Source organism: Budorcas taxicolor, chromosome 1 (assembly GCF_023091745.1).
Source record: "Budorcas taxicolor isolate Tak-1 chromosome 1, Takin1.1, whole genome shotgun sequence".
NCBI classification, from domain to species: Eukaryota; Metazoa; Chordata; class Mammalia; order Artiodactyla; family Bovidae; genus Budorcas; species Budorcas taxicolor.
The window spans coordinates 7,741,292-7,760,224 of NC_068910.1; the positions used below are offsets into that span (position 1 = coordinate 7,741,292).

Consider the following 18,933-nt stretch of genomic DNA (forward strand, 5'->3'; position numbering starts at 1 on the left):
AATGCCCTCCCAGGCTAGACGGCCGTGTTTCTACATCCTTTTCCTGGAGCAGGCCTGGCACCCCTTGTGTAGACCGCTAGCGGCTGCGCCCCAGCCTTCCGTCCACCAGGAAGGCGCAGGCCCCGTCCGCCTCACTGCCTGCCTTCCCTAGCCCACCCACCCGCCTGGCGCCGGCTGTGCTTCCTTCCAGCCTCGCTTGCAATTCAGGTGCGCCTGGAATTTACACCCATTCACTCCAGCGGGGGCAGGAACCCCTTCCTGACCCTGAACTTCTGTCCTAACCCTAACTTTCCCTGAGTCCTCACCTTTCCCTCCCACCCCCGGAGACACACCCTTCTCGAGCACGGGCTCAACACACCTTTCCTGGGAAAACCAAACATGGGAAGCAAATTTCGGGAAATAAAACTTATAAAACATCAACTCCTTAGGAGATGCAAACTTGGTGTTTCGGTTTTCCTGATTAAAGCAATACTTTGCCACCACCTCGATACAGAAATTGGTTTGCCCTTTTTTTTTAAACAGCAAATCTGATATTTTTAACCCGAAACTAATGATACAGACATTAGGGCTAATTAGCAACAGTTTTACAAGAATGGCCTTTTCCATTCTCTCTTTGTTTGGCCGCCTCGCAGCCTCTCACCTCCACCCCGGAGTGTTTAAGCATTGTAATGCGAACGGGCCGCCGCCTCCCCGCCCACCGGAGGGTTGTCCCCACAACCCCGGGGCTTGCGACTGAGGAAGGCGAATCTCCCTGAAGGTTATAGTCCAAGCGTTTGTTAGGACGGACCCGTGAGGAGTCCCCTAGTTTCGCCGGACGGCCCGACTTCTGCTTCTAAGAACTTTGGGGGAAAGTATATTTCTCACCTGGGATATTTTTCTTTTAAAATGCTCTTTTTCACGTCAAGAAATTAACATTTTCCTTTGGGTGTTTTGGCAATGACTGTGAATTAAAGCCGGGTTAATATTTTTTTCCTTCTAAATTGTTAGGGGCCACAGACCAGAGGAAGATGGAGCGCTTCTCTTACAGGTATGAAAACCGATCTTGAGTGTGAACTTTTTATTACTAGAGTTTGCCAGCTTAGGAAACGTGTTCTGTACCTCTGCATTGTTCTATTTCATCTCATTCAAACCTTAAAGAGCTGCCAACAGTGCTGCTGTTTTTCCAAAAGACCTGGAACTTAAAGTTGCATCTATCTTTTTTATTGGGTTTTAACATCTTCAGTCAGGTTACTGGCTCTGCCTATGACATGACTAGTGGTTTCCTCCTCTTCTGTAAGAAAAGGTCAACATTACAACGAAATTTAAAATATACTTCTGAGAAGGTTGAAGTTATAGACAGGTTTTCAATATTTGGAAACCGTTAAGAATAATGGGAAATGTTTTTTAACCTTGAACATCTTTTAAATGACTGGTGTAAACGAAATAGTTTGTGAAATGTGATTCATCAATGACATTGAATGTCATCCAGCCGTTTAAAATTACTATGAAAACTAGGTGCAGGAGAAAAATATGTGATATAGAAGGCAGAAGACACTTAAAATTTTATGCATGTGAGGATACGTATTGGAAAGAGCTGGAAATTAGTTGGACCTTATTCTCATCATCTTTCTTTGGGTTGTTATATAAATTAATCATTTAAAAAGAAAGGGGTGGGGGGAGGAAAGTGGTGCTCTAGGATTTCTCTCCCTAGTGGCCTGTGGTGTTAACTCAAAGGGATTTTATTTGCTTTGTTTTGCTAATGGAGGTCTGATTTCCTCTTCCTAGTGTGATTTTGATCATGGCCTTTTCCAGAGCACTTGAACTGGGATTAGTCGCTGGTAAGAGACTTTGTTCTTTTGATCACTGGCAATTTTCAAGTGGCTGGAACATTGCCTCAAGGAGTTAATTTTGTCATTCAGGATTGGGCGGCCTTGAACTTGCCCGTCTGTCACAGGGAGAGCTGGCCTTCAGAGATGATGGCCTTTGGTCCCAAGAGGAGCCTGCAATTCGTCACCAGCCTTCCCAGTTTGTAGCATCCATGGGAATCCAAAAGAGTAAGACGTACCCGCCTTAGATGTACAGTTTGGTATCTTTATCGTGGTCCTTTATGTGTTTTCTGAGTATCTTTTTGACACTTTCGCCTAAAAGAGTGATTCTGGAGTTGGGCAGAGGGATAGCTGGACTGGGTTTGATTCTGGGGACAATACAGGCGTGCACTTCACACTGCCCTCCACCCCACCACAGAACAGTTTCTCTCGCAGAACACAAGTTTCCCTCACCTGATCCCACCACGCTGGGGATTCCAGGTACCACCACTGGCTTGGGCAGGAAAAAAGATTTCTCTGCTCAAAAGCACAGGTAGCCAAAGGAACACTAAAAAGCAGAGTCTTATTCAGTGAGATTTACAATGTTTAGACATCTGCAAACACTTTGGGGAGATTAAGTCCTTACTGCCATATTAACCTTTTAAGAGAACTTTTCAGTCCCTCCACCCGTCTCAGCCACCTCTTCTTACATTTCAGGTAAGGAGCTGAACAGAACCTGCTGTTTGAATGGGGGAACCTGCATGCTGGGGTCCTTTTGTGCCTGCCCTCCCTCTTTCTATGGACGCAACTGTGAGCATGACTCTCGCAAAGAGTAAGTCCTTGAAAAAGGGGCTGGGGGTGGAGAGGGGAGGAGAAGTGGGGATTTAAAATCTGCATGTCCATTCATCCTCAGGAACTGTGGGTCTGTGCCCCATGACACCTGGCTGCCCAGGAAGTGTTCCATGTGTAAATGCTGGCATGGCCAGCTTCGCTGCTTTCCTCAGTCATTCCTACCTGGTTGTGGTAAGCAGAGGGTCCCCTCTTTTGCCCTCTCCGGTTAGTTAGTGGCCTGTGGACACTTAGTTACTAGGGTCTTTCCTCTTACCACATGGCTTGCTGCAAGCTGTCAGTCAAAGGTCTGCTTGTAAAAGCATCGAGGACTCCAGATTGGATGTTCATCCTGGCACCCTTGATATTTACTTCCTCAGTATGTGGCTAGTTGTGCCACCTTTCAGGTGGAGAGTTACTTTAAGTCTACCTGACACTTTATAGGATGTGAAACTCTGTAGAGGAAAATAAACAAGAAAAGTCTTGGCCTCTTAAATACCAAGAGATGCTCTCTGCTGTTCCTTTCTTTGGGCAGGGAGACCCAGACAGACTCCAGGGGGGAGCTCAGTTAGTGCCCACCCCAGAGTGGGATTGCAAGTGAAGGCAGCCGTCTGCTAATTAATTTGCAAGTGAAAGTCAGACTCTTTGTGTCCAACTCTTTGCAACCCCATGGACTATACAGTCCATGGAATTTTCCAGGCCAGAATACTGGAGTGGGTAGCCTTTCCCTTCTCCAGGGGATCTTCCCAACCCAGGGATCGAACTCAGGTCTCCTGCATTGCAGGCGGATTCTTTACCAGCTGAGCCACGAGGGAAGCCCAGCGTGGGGTTGGGAAAACCCAACTTCAAGTATTGTACTTAAATTCCACGGGAGGATCTGAGCCCCCTTCTCCTTTCGTAGGAGCTTCTTCATGGATCCTAAAAGGTCCCTGTACGGCACTCCCTGGTGATTGGTCTCTGAACCCTTTCACCTTATTGATTTTTACTGATTTGAGAAAAACAATGACAGGAAGGGCAGGGACCTAAAGGAGAACAAAAGGAGAGGGTTTGCTCCCTACCCCAACCTAAGCCAGATTTCAGAGGCCACCCTAGTTCAGAGGCCTCTCCTAGTCCTGACCCTGCAGATGTTAGAAATTGAAAATATTCAACAAATTGAAAATGAAAACAAATGCTTCATTGAGTACAAGATGGGACACCGATCCAGGCAGGGATTGTCTTGTCTATTTACATTAGGTATCAGACCCAGGTGGGCTTTCCTGGTGGCTCACATGGTAAAGAATCCGTCTGCAATGCTGGAGATCTGGGTTTGATTCCTGGGTTGGGAAGATTTCCTGGAGAAGTCCATGGACAGAGGAGCCTGGCAGGCAGCAGTCCATGGGATTGCAAAAATGTGGACATGACTGAGTAATGAACACACACACACAAATACACATACACATCAGACCCAGGGTAGGTGATTGGAAGGTGTGGGTGGAATGGCTGGATAGGTAGGGACCGTATTTTCTCCCCAGAACTTGGGACCTGAAATATGCTGCCTCCTTATCATCAGACCCCAACCAAGTTCTGCCACATGCCAACAATTATAGGCTTCACTGGCAGGGTTAGATGCCCAGGTCTGAGAAAGACCAAGTTACCAGTGGGCCTGTGGCATCTTCTGTCAAAATATTTTTTCAGGGGAGTCTGACTGCAAGTAACTGGTAGGTACTGTTGATCCCATAAACACACTGTACTCAGTCTTGGACCCTAACTGCTTTGGGGCTCATGTGGATGAGTCACCCATGTGGGCAACAGGATAAAGTGCCAGAGGGATCATCTTTAATGACCAAGTGTCTCTATCTTCCAGATGGCCATGTGATGGATGAGCAGCTCACAGCTTCCAGGACTCCAGAATTAACACTGTCTGCATGTGCTCTTATGCTACCTGGCATCTGCCTTGCTATACAAAGTTATTATTAACCCACATTTCTTTTCAACATTTGTCATGCAGATTTCATGACCTGTAAAGGCTGTCTCTCTAATGTCTCAACTGAGAGATGATAATTTGTTAGTTGCCTTGAAATAGTGAATAGATTTCCCTGTGGTCCCTAAAAAGATTTCCTTGAAGCGCCAATTACTTTCCTCTGCCCTGCTCTCTCCAAAAAACTAGTTAAAAAAAAAAAGAGTAAGCCATCTCTTGTGCCCAACTCCTGTGTTTCTGATACATGTAACTACCAAGGGCTTACAAATAATTTCCTTTAAACAGTTGAATTCTATATTCAGATTATTAAAGGTTACTCTCAATGTGGAACTGAGCATAAAGCTTTGAATGGAGTTGATTGACATCAGTTAAGATAGTATCTTGGAAACGAAGGACCTGTAAGGGGAGCAGAAGAGAAGGAAGGGGCCAGATATCCACGGTGAGAGACACGGTGCTAGAGTGATGGAGGTGTGCATATATCCTGGGTGACTAGGTAGAAAAGTGGGAGCAAATGGGAGAGATTTGAGAAAATAAAATGAATGTCTTGGTAGATCTGGTGGCTACAGAGAAGCAACTTAAAAGGCTAAGTTGAAGGGCAAGTTTCTGTCATCTATAGGAAGCTATATGAGACAAGGGCACCTGTTTTCTGAAGGATTTGTAAAAAGAATAAAAGTGAAAGTGAAGTTGCTCAGTCATGTCCGACTTTTTGCGACCCCAATGGACTGTAGCCTACCAGGCTCCTCCCTCCATGGGATTCTGCAGGCAAGAGTACTGGAGTGGGTTGCCATTTCCTTCTCCAGGGGATCTTCCCGACCCAGGGATCGAACCCGGGTCTCCCGCATTCCAGGCAGACGCTTTAACCTCTGAGCCACTAGGGAAGCCCAGGGGAAAAGAATAAAGTCTCCTTTAAAAAAAACTATCAAAATTCCCCTGAGATATAAAGATTGCTTAATACATTATGATTTCTCTATACTATGCAATTATTTCAATGGTGGTAAAAGAAAATGTTCACAGTATGTTTAGTTGTAAGCCAGTGATAAAACCATATATTGTAAAGCCAGTTTTAAAAATATGTATCTGTTCTGTCTAGTAAAAGTGGGAAGTACATTGACCAATGTGTGAACTGTGGTTATTTCTAGCTGGTGGCATTTTTCCTCTCACTTCTCTGTTTTCCGCAGTGAGGGTGTATTGTTTTTGTTTTCATATGGACCGTGATGACTACAACAGGCTTAAAGATAAGGGAACTGGACACGCCAAGAGCTCAAGGTGGTGCCCAGTTTTGTTTGTGGCTTTGGTGTGTGTGCTCTGCTGTGAGGGACAAGATCTGTTTCCATTATTTACATACTGTTGGATCCATAATTTGTGGTTTTCCAAATGAATGCCCTACAGATGCAAAATTCCAGAAGAGTGGAATTTCCTTTTGTTTTTTGCAATGTCCAGTGACAGAAGGTGAAATGGGATAAGCAAGGAAGCAGTGAGAGATACCACCAAGAGAGCTCAGAGCTGGAGAGAGGGCTGCCCAGTGGGGAGGGCTGGTCTGGCCACTTACTGGCAATGGGACCCAGTTTCCTAGTCTGAACCATGTTGGTCACTACACCACCATGTTAGAATGAAGTGAACCAACTAACACTCTAACACAAGTTCCTCAACAAATGTCACAGTTCTTCTCTACCTTCCTATTTACCACAAATTACTTTAAAACATTTTTAGCCCAGAAATGGAAAAAAAAAAGACTTCAGAGTATTGAAATAAGGCTTTGTCTCATTTCATGAAACTGCTATGATCCCTAAGCATAATGTGAACACTGTTGGGACTGTGTTCTCCAAACTTGGACAATTCACATTCCACCTTATTTGGGCCACATCACCTGTGCTTTAAATTATAATTTATATTCAGTCATTATCATTTCAACTATTTTTTAAGTGTAAAGTTCAGTGACATTAAGTACATTCACACTATTGGGCAACCATCACCACCATCCATTTCCACAACTTTTTCATCCTTTCAAACTGAAACTCAATAACAACTCATTTTTCCTCCCCACAGCCCCTGGCAGCCACTAGTTTATTTTGTGTCCATGAATTTATTCTAGACACCTCACATAATTAGTCATACACATCCTTTTGTGACTGGCATATTTCACTTAGTATACTGTCTTCAAGGTTCACCCATGTGTCAGAACTTCATCTTTTTTAAAAGGCCAAATAATATTCCATTATATGTATATACCACATTTGGTTATCTATCCATTAATGGCATTTGTTTTCTACCTTTTAGCTATTATGAATGATGTGATGTGAACATTGGTATATAAATATATCTTCCAGTCCCTGCTTTCAGTTCTTCAATGCATAGACTCACAAGTGGAATTGTTGGATCATATCATAATTCTGTTTTAATTTTGTAAAGAACTACTGTACGTTTCTCACAATAGCTTCACCATTTTACACGCCCATCAGCAATGCATAAATATTCCAATTTTCCTGCACCCTATTGCTTTCTGGGCACTGCTTTTATTTTTTTTTTTTTTCATAATAGCTATCCTAGTGGGTATGAAGTAGTATCTTATGTGGTTTTGATTTGCATTTCCCTAGTCATTGGTGATCTTGAATATCTATCCACTTTTTTTTAAGTGCTTTTTACTTGTCCAAAGCAATAGCATTTGTGAAGCCTGAACAATTTATACCAGTCCCTAAATTTTAAAGAACGAAAATGAATAATAATAATGTTCACCTGTATGCTATCTAAAATCATGAACCAAAAGTATGTTCTGAGAAATGGTATTCAAGGGGGTGCAAAAGACTCTAGAGTCTACCCTCAAAAGCCTTACAGACTTCTTGAAGTGCCCACACGGGAAACAATAAAGACACACCTGGGTCCACACTAGCTAGAAAGCATTTTGTCCTCTGGCCCTGTTACTCCAAGTGGTCGGACTTGCCCTGGTTCACTCGAAACACTGTTGCTGAACCAGAGGTCTGTCTGACATCAGAGAAGGGCTTAGTGTCCGTTTGCAATGCAGGAGACCTGGATTCGATCCCTGGATCAGGAAGATTCCCTGGAGATGGAAATGGCAACCCACTCCAGTACTCTTGCCTGGAAAAATCCCATGGACAGAGAAGCCTGGTAGGCTACAGTCCATGGGGTCGCAAAGAGTCAGACACGACTGAGCGACTTCACTTCACATAAGAACTCAACTTTAACCTTGGAATACGACCACCTTTAAAATACCATCTTTAGAATATTTAATGACTTGAAATGTGTAAAACACAATGTCAGGTGAGAAAGGCAGAGTATAGTGTAGCTTCAACTAGAGTTCATAAAAGGTAAGAAACATGAAAATATTGAAATGGTTATTTCCAAGTAGAGGTAAATTTTCATCTTGTTTTCTAAGCTAACTACAATTGCACATAATTGATTGTATAACGGGAAGTTAAGATTTTGTAAAGACTAAAGGCAAGAATTAGTTATAATGTTTATATTTGTGAGGTCCACGGAAGTGTTCATGGGAGAGCAAGGCAGTTAGCCAGGGACAATTATGAAATTACAGGGGGAAAAAAATCGACTTCAAGATGAGTGGTTAGATGGAGAAGGGCTGTCTCTATTTCAGTGAAAATCAGGACAGATTTATGTGATGACAATGTCAATAAATAAAAGGAAGCTGGAGGAAACCACAGCACAGGGGAAAATGGTTACTCTAGGATGAGTCCTGGGTCAGGTTCCCAGGAAGCTGAGCTGTGAGTGTTCAGAAGGAGCTTCCTGGGAAGAGCTCCTGAAAAACAATACTTTCAGGGAGCTGCCTTCGGGAAGAAGTTAAGGGAGCTGCCTTCGGGAAGAAGTTAAGGGAGCTGCCTTCGGGAAGAAGTTAACTGCACGGTTGCTGTGCCTCAGAGATGCTATGTGTAACAGGCCTCAACAGATGCCGTGGGAGCTCCAGGGCTGGGACGGCCCTTCAGAGCTGTCTCTTGTTGAGGTAAGGGACCAGATCTTTGGACTCCTGAGTCAACAAGTCAGTAGGGAGGTTCCCCAAAAAGCTAAAAATAGAGTTGCCATATGATCCAGCAGTCTCACTCCTGGGCCTGTATTTGGACAAAATTTGAAAAGATACAGGCACCTCTATGTTCATAGCAGCACTATTTACAATAGCCAAGATGTGGAAGCAACCAAAATGTCCAACAGCTGAATGGACAAAGAAGATGTGGTGCATATATATATATACACACACACATAAATATAATGGGTTGTTACTCAGCCATAAAAAGGAAACAATGCCATTTGCAGCGACATGGATGGACCCAGACATGATCATACAAAGCGAAATAATTTAGAAAGAGACAAATACCATATCATGTCTCCTATATAAAGAATTTAAAATATAACACAAATGAACTTATCTATAAAACAGGCTCGCAGACATACAGAAGACTTGTATGATGCAAGTAGATGCATCTTCATACAGAAGATGCCAAGGGGGATGGGTAGGGGAGGGATAGATTGAGAGTTGGAACTAGCAGATATAAACTATTATATATAGGACAGATAAACAATGAGGTCCTACTGTACAGCACAAGGAACTATAGTCAATATCCTGTAATAAACCACAAATGGAAAAGAAAAAAATGCAATATCCACCTTGGCAGAGGTACAGCTGGGCCTGTATAATACAAGCATCTCTCAAGGAGTAGGGTGATAAATATGATCCGTGCCTCCACCCCTCCTTCTCCTTCTACTATTCCTGTCTCCCCACCCCTCCTCCAACTACTGTGGGGGAAGAACCACTCTGTGAGCTGAATCCCCCCACAGGTCTCCCATAGATCCCATAACACTCCAACACCCTGATTTGTTTTCCTGTCTGTCTCCCGCACTGGTCTGTCAGCATCCTCAGCCCCTGGGTGCCAAACCTCCAGGGACTCTAGAGCTGCTCTGTAGATACTGTAGATGGAGGAGGGAGGGAAGAAGAGGGGTAGGAAGGCAGGAAGGGGACTGGTTCCTTATCGTCTCCTTTCTCATTAACAGCTGCATTAAAAACAATTAACACTTCTGGAGACCATCTCCTACATCCCCATCGAGAGGGAAGATGATAAAGACAGGAAAAACAGGCAGCATGCTGTTTGACAAAACTGACCTCAGTATGGGCTGTGGCTCCTTCAGAGAAGAAGGCCCTCCCCAGCTGTGGTTGCTTCCAGGAGCCTCTGCAACTCCCAGAAGACTTGGCCCACCTCACCCACTAGGTCAACTCTGATCAGGGGGGGGAGAAAAATGAAGAAAAGAAAGCAGAAGAGGGAGGTCACAATTCTTCTCCTAAGTGATGTAGCACTTCTAAGCCACACAATTATTTCTTACATTGAATGCATGATGTAAATTAACCTATCACAGATTAACCCCAGTTGCACAGGAAGCCCTCCACACAGTAGGAATCAGAAGACAAGTGTGATATTATCTAATTCCAGATCACTCTGGTTTATTTTTATTCAGAAAAAAAAAAAAGCCAAGGACTACGGACTAGATACATCAGCATGTAATCAACGTCAATCAGAAAAACTGATATTATTATAGGATTTACCAGACTAGGCCATCAAAATAAAACCCATGTGTGATGAGAAGAAAATCAAATTTTGTCTGGAATCATAAAAAGTAAGATGTTTATTTTTCTATAGTACTTGGAGATATTTGGATAAAAGGTATTTCCCACTCCGAAGTGTGTCCCAGTTATACAAACACATCCCAGTTATAAACAGAAATGTCAACTGCCCCATCCAACATAACACAGCCTTGGTTAGATTCTTCGCCTAAGACCCTTCCCTCAAAGCTTGGGCTCTGTCTCCACTCAGAGTTGTTGATGGTCTTGGCTTCATCTCTGCCAGCCTAAGCACAGCCTAACCAAGGGTCAGAGTCACCCCAAGTCCAAGATTCCTTCCTCTCTGGGCAGGGGAAGGAGGGAAGTCCACAAAGGAAGAGAAAACTAATTGCCTTGTAACTCCATGAGCTTCTAAAAGCCCCAAGTTAGAAGCACCAGGTAATATAGCAATAGGTGATGAGCACTCTAGGCAGGTGAGAGAGTCAATTTCTAGGCTCTGCCCCCTTCTGATGTCTATGTCAGAAGCTTTCTTTATCTTTTTTATACTTTAATAAAACCTTATTACATAAAAGCTCTGAGCAATCAATCCTCATCTCTGCTCCCAGATTGATTTCTTCCCCTCTGGAGGCCAAGAATCCTGGCGTCTTTCGTGGTTCAGCAACAACCTTTCACAGGAAAACATAGGAAGCTCATCGTTTTCTCTGCAAGAGTCACTCTGCACAGCTATCTGGAGCTAGTTCTTTGTTCAGCTGTGCCTCATCTCACTTCTTAGGAGAAGGAATAACAGCTGCCCGGTGCACGCTGGTCTGCAGGGCCAGTGACTACATCTAGAGTGTAGAGTTGGGAAGACAGCACCATCTCCCCGTCTGGCCATGTTACTGGTCCCCAGCCTCCTTCCAACTTGAAACTGCTAGGTGGGCAGACCTGACTGATGTTCTTTGAAATGGATGTGGCCCTTGCCCTGGTGTCTATCAATCACTGAGGCATGTGCTCTCACTGGGAAGTGAGTTGTTCCAACCGCCCATTGAAAAATGGCCAAAAGGAGGCTCAGAGCCATAGGTACTTAATAGATACACATGCTCCTGGAGATCATGAAGTAGACTGGATAATTCTTATTGAAGAACCACTTTTCCCTTTGGCCCTGGAAGAAGCCAAGCAAGCCCTTTCCTGCACATGGTGGAGAAAAGCCTCCTCCTTGGGTGGGGCCTCTGCTGGGAGGAGGTGGAGTGATGAGAAAGAAGGGGCTTTAAAGAGGATGGAGAAGAGCAGGAAACCACAGACACACCTTTTCAGGCTGCCAAGCGCTGGCCATCCAAAGCTTGGTCTTTTTCCCAGCACAGTGGATTTGGACTCCAACGGCCTAGCAGCAAGTCTCACCCCCTCCATTGCCAGCAAGTTGTCTCAAGGCCTGAGCCTCCATGTGCTGTGGGCAGAATGAGGGCCCGGGCAGGCTGCTCATCGTCGTCCCCAGCGGCACCAGTGCCAGCATGTAAGTGGTACTCAAGAAAGGTTTTGGAAGGGAAGCAGGGAGGTCCCACCACCATGCTTCCCAGGAATCAGCTCTCTTCCTGTAGGTCTCTTCTGAACAGTTTTCCCTCTGGCTGCCGTGTGCTTAACACCCCTGGCCAAACACAGAACAGAGCTGAGCACTAGCCTGGTTCTAAAACAATGGTAGATGAGGTTCCCATTTTAATGGGATCATTAAGAGGATTGTATCCCTTTCTTCTTTCCTTCCCTTTATTTATTATTCTGCAAATGGCAAAACATTTCAGAGTTCAACCCCCACACAGCAGTACTGAGTAACTTGAGTTCACACTTCAGGGCATCTCCTTCAGTTCCCAGCACCCTTCTGCTCCACTCCTGGGCAAGACACCTGGCATGACAAGAGGTGGCCAGGCTCACCTAAGCCTTTTTGTGTACAGCCTCCACCTCGGGAGATATTTGGACTAAAATCCAATAGATGATTTCCCTGAATATACCAAGAGTAGAGCATTTTTTTGTTGCTCTTGCCCAAAAACAATGTTTACACTTGCCCAAGGTGGCAGCCCCAGCAGGTAACCAGGCACATCTCCTGGCTCCCAGGCTGGAGGCGAAAGAACAGCAGCTGCCTGGGACTCAGCTCTCTGCCCTAGCTAGCCTCTTTATCATCTTCTCTTTTTTCCATAGGGTTTTTTGGTTTTGGCTGAGCTGGGTCTTCATTGCTCCAGGCAGACTTCTCTCTAGTTGTGGCAAGCAGGGGCTATTCTCTAGTTGTGGTACCAAGGCTTCTCATTGCAGTGACTTCTTCTGTTGCAACCTGAAGAAGGGAATGGCTACCTATCCCAATATTCTTGCTTGGAGAATCCCATGGACAGAGGAGCCTAGCAGGCTACAGTCCAGGAGGTCACAAAGAGTCAGATATGACTAAGCACGCATACCCCACACTGTAGTGTAATTGAATAAATAGTACTCATTGTATTAATTGGGACAATCCATTTAACTCCTTTGGTTCTTAATGTTTTCATAACAGTTTCCAATACTCATCCATCTATCGTGGACTTACTTTGCCAGGAACTTTGCTAGAAAATGTGCACATACTTGTGATCCCATTTGATGCTTTCAACAATAGTGTTGAGTAACTATTACTACCTCCATTTCACAGCGAAAGAAACTGAGACTCAGAGAGGGTGACTAACCTGCCCAAGGCCAAACAGCTAGTAGGTGAAGACAGATTCCAACACTGACTTCACATTCCAGGTCCTTAAACCCATCCTCCATCCCTAGCCTCATCTCATCCCCCAAATATGGGTTTGAATCAAATTAAATCTACTGTTGCTGATTTTCTTGAGCTAACAAACAGTTTACAGGAAAAACTGCTTGCTGTATGCAAACTGTGAGAGGAGTATGACAAGGCTGAATATTGTCACCCTGCTCATTTAACTTATCTGCAGAGTACCTCATGCAAAATGTCCAGCTGGATGAATCACAACCCCACAAGACTGCCAGGAGAAATATCAACAACCTCAGGTATGTAGATGATACTACTCTAATGGCAGAAAGTGAAGAGGAACTAAAGAGCCTCTTGAAAACGGTGAAAGAGGAAAGAGAAAGAGCTGGCTTAAAACTCAACATTCAAAAAACGAAGATTCATGGCATCCAGTCCCATCACTTCACAGCAAAATAAAAGGGGAAAAGTGGAAGGAGGGACCGATTTTATTGTCTTGGGCTCCAAAATCACTGCAGATGGTGACTGCAGCCATGAAATTAAAAGACGCTTGCTCCTTGGAAGGAAAACTATGACAAACCTAGATAGTGTATTAAAAAGCAGAGACATCACTTTGTTAACAAAGGTTCATATAGTCAAAGCTATGATTTTTCCAGTGGTCGTGTATGGATGTGAGCGTTGGGCCAAAAAGAAGGCTGAGTGACAAAGAATTGATGCTTTCAAACTGTGGTGCTGAAGAAGACTCTTGAGAGGCCCTTAGACAGCAAGGAGATCAAGCCAGTCAATCCTAACGGAAATCAGTCCTGAATATTCACTGGGAAAGACTGATGCTGAAGCTGAGGCTCCAATACTTTGGCCCCCTGATACAAAGAGCCAACTCTTTGGGAAAGACCATGATGCTGGGAAAGATTGAAGGCAGCAGAGGATAAGATGGTTAGATGGCATCACTGATGCAATGGACATGAATTTGAACAAACTCTGGGAGATAGTGAAGGACAGGGAAGCCTGATGTGCCACATTCCATGGGGTTGCAAAGAGTCAGACACAGCTTAGCAACTGAACAACAGCAACAAAGCATGGTCCTAGATGCCTGGGGCAAACACACCAGGACGCATAGGACATAACCCCCACAGACCATGGTGCCCATAGCCTGGGGTGTAGAAAGACAAGTACACAAAGGGGAAAAGTACAGAGCAGCTGGCGCTAAATATGGAGCAAATGGAAATACTCAGGTTCAGCGTTCAAATCTGAAACAATAGTATTATCACTCTGTGGGGAATAGATCCCCACTTTATGCAGCAAGTCATGCCTCGTCACTGCAGTGAGCAGACCATCGTCAGGAAATCCTGGAGAGCACAGGGTCCTGACTGTGGGTGGAGGGAGGCCCTCGGGTCCAGCTGCTGGTGTCGCCGCTGTGCAGAGGTGGCCCTGGCTGGGTGCTGGCTCACAGACCACCAGCTGCACTCCTAACAGAGGGCATCAGCATACCATCCTCTGCATACCTGTTTTCACCCACCTGCATCCTGGGTGGGGAGTGGAGGAGGAGCTCCATCACAGGGGCACCGACCCGACCCCCCTCCATGCAGCCAGCCTCAGGGCTGGCCAGAGAGCGGCTGCTGTGTGGGCAGTGCCCCGCCCTTCCCAAGCTGTACCCTTGAAACGTAAGGACGTGCTTGGCCAGACATGCCTGGACTCAGCAGTCTCATTTTTGGTGGCTGGAAAGAGTTCATAAAGTCCTTGCCCAGAATAATTTTCCCCACAGCACTGCTGGAAAATCTGCCTCCATTCTCATTTTTCTGTACAGAATGGCAGGGAAGACTGTGAAAATGCTGATAGAATCCAGGCAGCTTACTCACTGGCACCCACTCCCCACCAAGCAAGCACAGCTTATCTGAAGGTAATGGAATATGGATCAGACTCATAAAGGAGTGGAAAAGGTCAGGCCAAGAGAGACACAGTCCCAGGCCCTGTCAACTTCACAACTCTTATCTTTGGCAAAGCACCATTCTAAATGAGGTTCTTAAGGATAAGCCACCAGGGCATAGATAAATGCATCACAAAATGGTCCTGTGGTCCTGACCACATGAAGGCGTGTGAAGCGTCAGAGAGAAGCTTCTGTCAGAGTTCACCGTAGCTGTCTCTTGGACAAATTACAGTTCCTGGCTCTGTATCACCTGGGGTCTGCAGTGGGCAAGGGTCTTGGGAAATGGGGCCTATGGGTCAGTGATTCTGTCAAGTCCTGTCCTGCCTCTGCCTGGTGCTCAGGGGCTGGCTCACCACACAATCTTTCTTCATCAACCTCCACCCCCTCTCCAGAGGACCAGCCTCATTCCCAGGCTCATCTTAACGCTTTTTGTCATCTTGCCTTACTTCTTACCACTTTTCCTAACCCTTGTTGATAACTCATTAGACAATGTGATTGAAAGCACTTTGTAAATTAAAAAATGTCCTACAAAATCAATATTAAATGTTCAGCTGTGCAGGATCACAGTCATGTCTCATGGCTCCCAGCCTCTTCATTAGGTCAGGCAGAGCCTGGAAACGAATTAGCCCTGGAAAAGGAATTGCTGAGACAAGAGGAAGGGAGATGAAAGATGGTAAACTACTTCCTAGTTAACCATCCCACGGGTCCCAGTGCAGGAGCACAGGTTTAAGGCTAAAGTCATTCAGAGATGACAAAGTCAGGGACACAGTGCTGCTGTGGACTGCTAACACAGCTTCCAGACTTCTCTTGGGTTTGGCCCAGCCATCCGAAGACCTCTTTGCTTGTGGTGACTATATTTCACGTTTCATGTGCATTTAGTCTCTAAGTCATGTCTGACTCTTTTGCAACCCCATGGACTGTAGCCCGCCAGGCTCCTCTGTCCATGGAATTTTCCAGGCAAGAAGACTGGAGTGTGTTGCCCTTTTCTTCCCCAGGAGGATCTTCCCGACCCAGGGATTGAACCTACATCTCCTGCATTGGCAGGTTCGTTACTGCTGAGCCACCGCAGAAAAAAGACAGATAATAATCTTTAAGTAGAGGCATCCTCAAGTGTGGATCAGGTTACACAATGTTAATCATGTGGTTACATGGGTATTTACTATCTATATTCTATGTGCCTAATATACAGGCCAATTTCAACCAGGTACAAACATACCAGCTTCAACAGCACTTGCAGACTTTGAGATCAGACTGACACAGGTTTGAGCCTCAGCTCTGCCATTTCCAGCTGTGAGATTATAGGCTTGTTGTTCAGTCTTTCCCAGACTCAGTTTTCATGTCTATAAAATAGGGACAAGAACCTCATGTGAGGACAATCAGTAAAGAACTGCAATACAGCATCAAATGCTTCACAATAGAACATATGTAAATATTAGTTTCATCTTTCTCTGCCCCCCTCATAGAAAATTAGTCTCCTCTCAATTCAGTTTAGTCACTCGGTCGCATCCAACTCTTTGCGACTCATGCTGCGTGTACTGCAGCACGCCAGGCCTCCCTGTCCATCACCAACTCCCAGAACTTACTCAAACTCATGTCCATTGAGTCGGTGATACCATCCAACCATCTCATCCTCTGTCGCCCCATTCCCCTCCTGCCTTCAATCTTTCCCAGCATCAGGGTCTTTTCCAATGAGTCAGTTCTTTGCATCAGGTGGCCAAAGTACTGGAGCTTCAGCTTCAGCATCAGTGCTTCCAATGAATATTCAGGGTTGATTTCCTTTAGGATTGACTGGCTTGATCTCCTTAAAGTCCAAGGGACTCTCAAGAGTTTTCTCCAACACCACAGTTCAAAAGCATCAATTCTTCGGTGCTCAGCTTTCTTTATAGTCCAACTCTCACATCCATACATGACTACTGAAAAAACCATAGCTTTGATTAGACAGACCTTTGCAACAAAGTAATGTCTTTGTCGGCAAAGTAAAGTCTCCTCTGCTGCTGCTGCTGCTTCTAAGTTGCTTCAGTTGTGTCCGACTCTGTGCGACCCCATAGATGACAGCCCACCAGGCTCCACCATCCCTGGGATTCTCCAGGCAAGAACGCTGGAGTGGGTTGCCATTTCCTTCTCCAATACATGAAAGTGAAAAGTGAAAGTGAAGTCGCTCAGTCGTGTCCAACCCTCAGTGACCCCAGGGACTGCAGCCTTCCAGGCTCCTCCATCCATGGGATTTTCCAGGCTTAAATTTAAATATTTTATCATCTTACTAATTTTACATTCTTTGCAAGTATGAAACAATGGGATAACTAATATGTTATGTGTAAAGCAGTGTGAGTTTTTTAGGGAATGAAACTCACTCCATGGAGTATTACAAAGAGGGACAACCATTTTCTTAACAGGAAAGTTCGGTCCTACCAGCCCTAGGAAGGCCTTTCCTGCTTCAGTGAGCTTATCCCAGAAAAGCAGCTGAATTAAGGGCCAGAAATATGCAACCCATATAAATACTTGCAGTGTTGCAAAACCCAGGTTAGTAAGAGGCTGTGTTGGCCTCCCCCAATTTCTGCCTTACTGACCTTGAACTTGCGTGTAAAAGGCCTAACGTTGTTGAGGGGAAGTATTTGCATCTTGGCACTGAATAAAAGTACTTTCTTCTAACGAGGGGCTTCTCAGAGCCCTATTGCAAAGGTTGGGGATGGCCCTTCATGGGGACTCTTCCACTTCCTTGGTCTGGGCTGCAAGTATATTTCCTGCCAGCCCTCTTCTAACCAATGATTCATAACTTTTTTGCTTCCATGAAGCCCCCAGCCTTAGTAAAGCAGCTCTGTTCCTTATAAACAGGATCTCACAAAGTCCCATTTGTGAGCCTGCTGGCTAGGCCAGGTCCCCACTGGCCTCTTGATGATTAGGATACCTGGTATGCAGGCTGGTCTTACTAACTGGGTTTCCCTGGCCCACTTGGAAGAGGGTTTTTAAACCCGGGTAGTTATCTTCTGTCGGAGAGTCCTATTTTCGTGCTGTTTATTTTGCTCTCTCTCTGCCCATCCCCAGCACCATATCTGATAACTCAGCTCTCAGAGCTAAGAGTATATGCCATGTTGAGCACAATATCACAACATCCAGCTGGGCTCTGGCAACCCCTGGAATTCTCCTTCACCATTTTGAGACGAAAATTGAATCAGCACAAATCCCTTGTTTTTGAGAAAGGAGAAAGGCTGTGTACAATGACCACAAAATCAACAGCAGAGGCAACAACATCTCCATCTAGCAGGGTCTCCTCTGGGATAGGAGCTACGTGAGGAGCAAAGCAGCTGCATTTTCCAAATGCTCTGTCTGGTGGCTGTTTCAGGAGTCTTCTCCTCGGGCTGTGGCCCCGTCTTCTCTCCTGTCCTCCAAGGACTGCTTCAGCTATATAGCTCTCGCAGCTGCCCTGCTAGGCCAAGCCAAGTTCACTGAGGGCATTGTTCCAACCCTCAACTCAGAAAACATCCCATTTCCAGTGTATGGGGCTGTCTTAGGAATGAATGCAACTAGAAACCAATCAAGCAGCATTAGGTTATGCAGCGTCCCCCTAATTCAACTTCAGAAAGCTTGAAACCCAGATGCTGAGACGGTTTGGAAGCTGTGACCTCTCCAATGCAATAGGCACACCCAGCACCCTGGTCTTGCTGAATCAACACCTTTCTCAGTAAAAGGAGCCAGGGCTTCAAAGAGAAGTGGTTGATACCAGGGCTGGGGCAGGAAAGGTACAAGATAAGCCTGGAACATCTAGTGCCAAAAAGCAAGGAAGGCCTCAAGAAGGATATTGTTTTTGTGGTTAGTCACTCAGTCATGTCAGACTCTGCAGTTCCATGGACTGTAGCCCGCCAGGCTCCTCTGTCCATGGGATTTTCCAGGCAAGAATACTAGAGTGGGTAGCCATTCCCTTCTCTGGGGGAGATCCCAACCCAGGGATCGAACACAGATCTCCTGCATCACAGACAGATTCTTACTGTCTGAGCCACCAGGGAAGGACAGGGATGTGTCAAAAAACATAGACGCCGGCTTGAAGAGGCTACCCCTCGCAAATCTGCAGTAGTCTGCGCATTGAAATAAAAAAATGGAAATAACAGATTATAATCCATTGAATAAAATAATAATCCATGAGTCCATACTGACAATATCTAGACT

At 45.3% G+C, this 18,933-nt stretch overlaps 1 protein-coding gene across 1 annotated transcript; it reads left to right on the forward strand.

Moving 5' to 3' along the window:
* Positions 1 to 1,007: 1,007 nt before the first annotated feature.
* Positions 1,008 to 4,568, forward strand: TDGF1 (teratocarcinoma-derived growth factor 1). The gene is made up of 6 exons (XM_052648524.1): positions 1,008 to 1,027; positions 1,765 to 1,817; positions 1,899 to 2,033; positions 2,502 to 2,616; positions 2,698 to 2,807; positions 4,456 to 4,568. The coding sequence occupies exons 1-6, from the start codon at positions 1,008 to 1,010 to the stop codon at positions 4,566 to 4,568; spliced, it is 546 nt and encodes a 181-aa protein (XP_052504484.1).
* Positions 4,569 to 18,933: the final 14,365 nt, after the last annotated feature.

Coding starts and splice junctions, on each gene's coding strand:
- TDGF1 (XM_052648524.1), top strand. CDS start 1,008: ATGGAGCGCTTCTCTTACAG. Junction 1,028..1,764: donor ATGGAGCGCTTCTCTTACAG/GTATGAAAACCG, acceptor TCCTCTTCCTAG/TGTGATTTTGATCATGGCCT. Junction 2,617..2,697: donor GAGCATGACTCTCGCAAAGA/GTAAGTCCTTGA, acceptor ATTCATCCTCAG/GAACTGTGGGTCTGTGCCCC.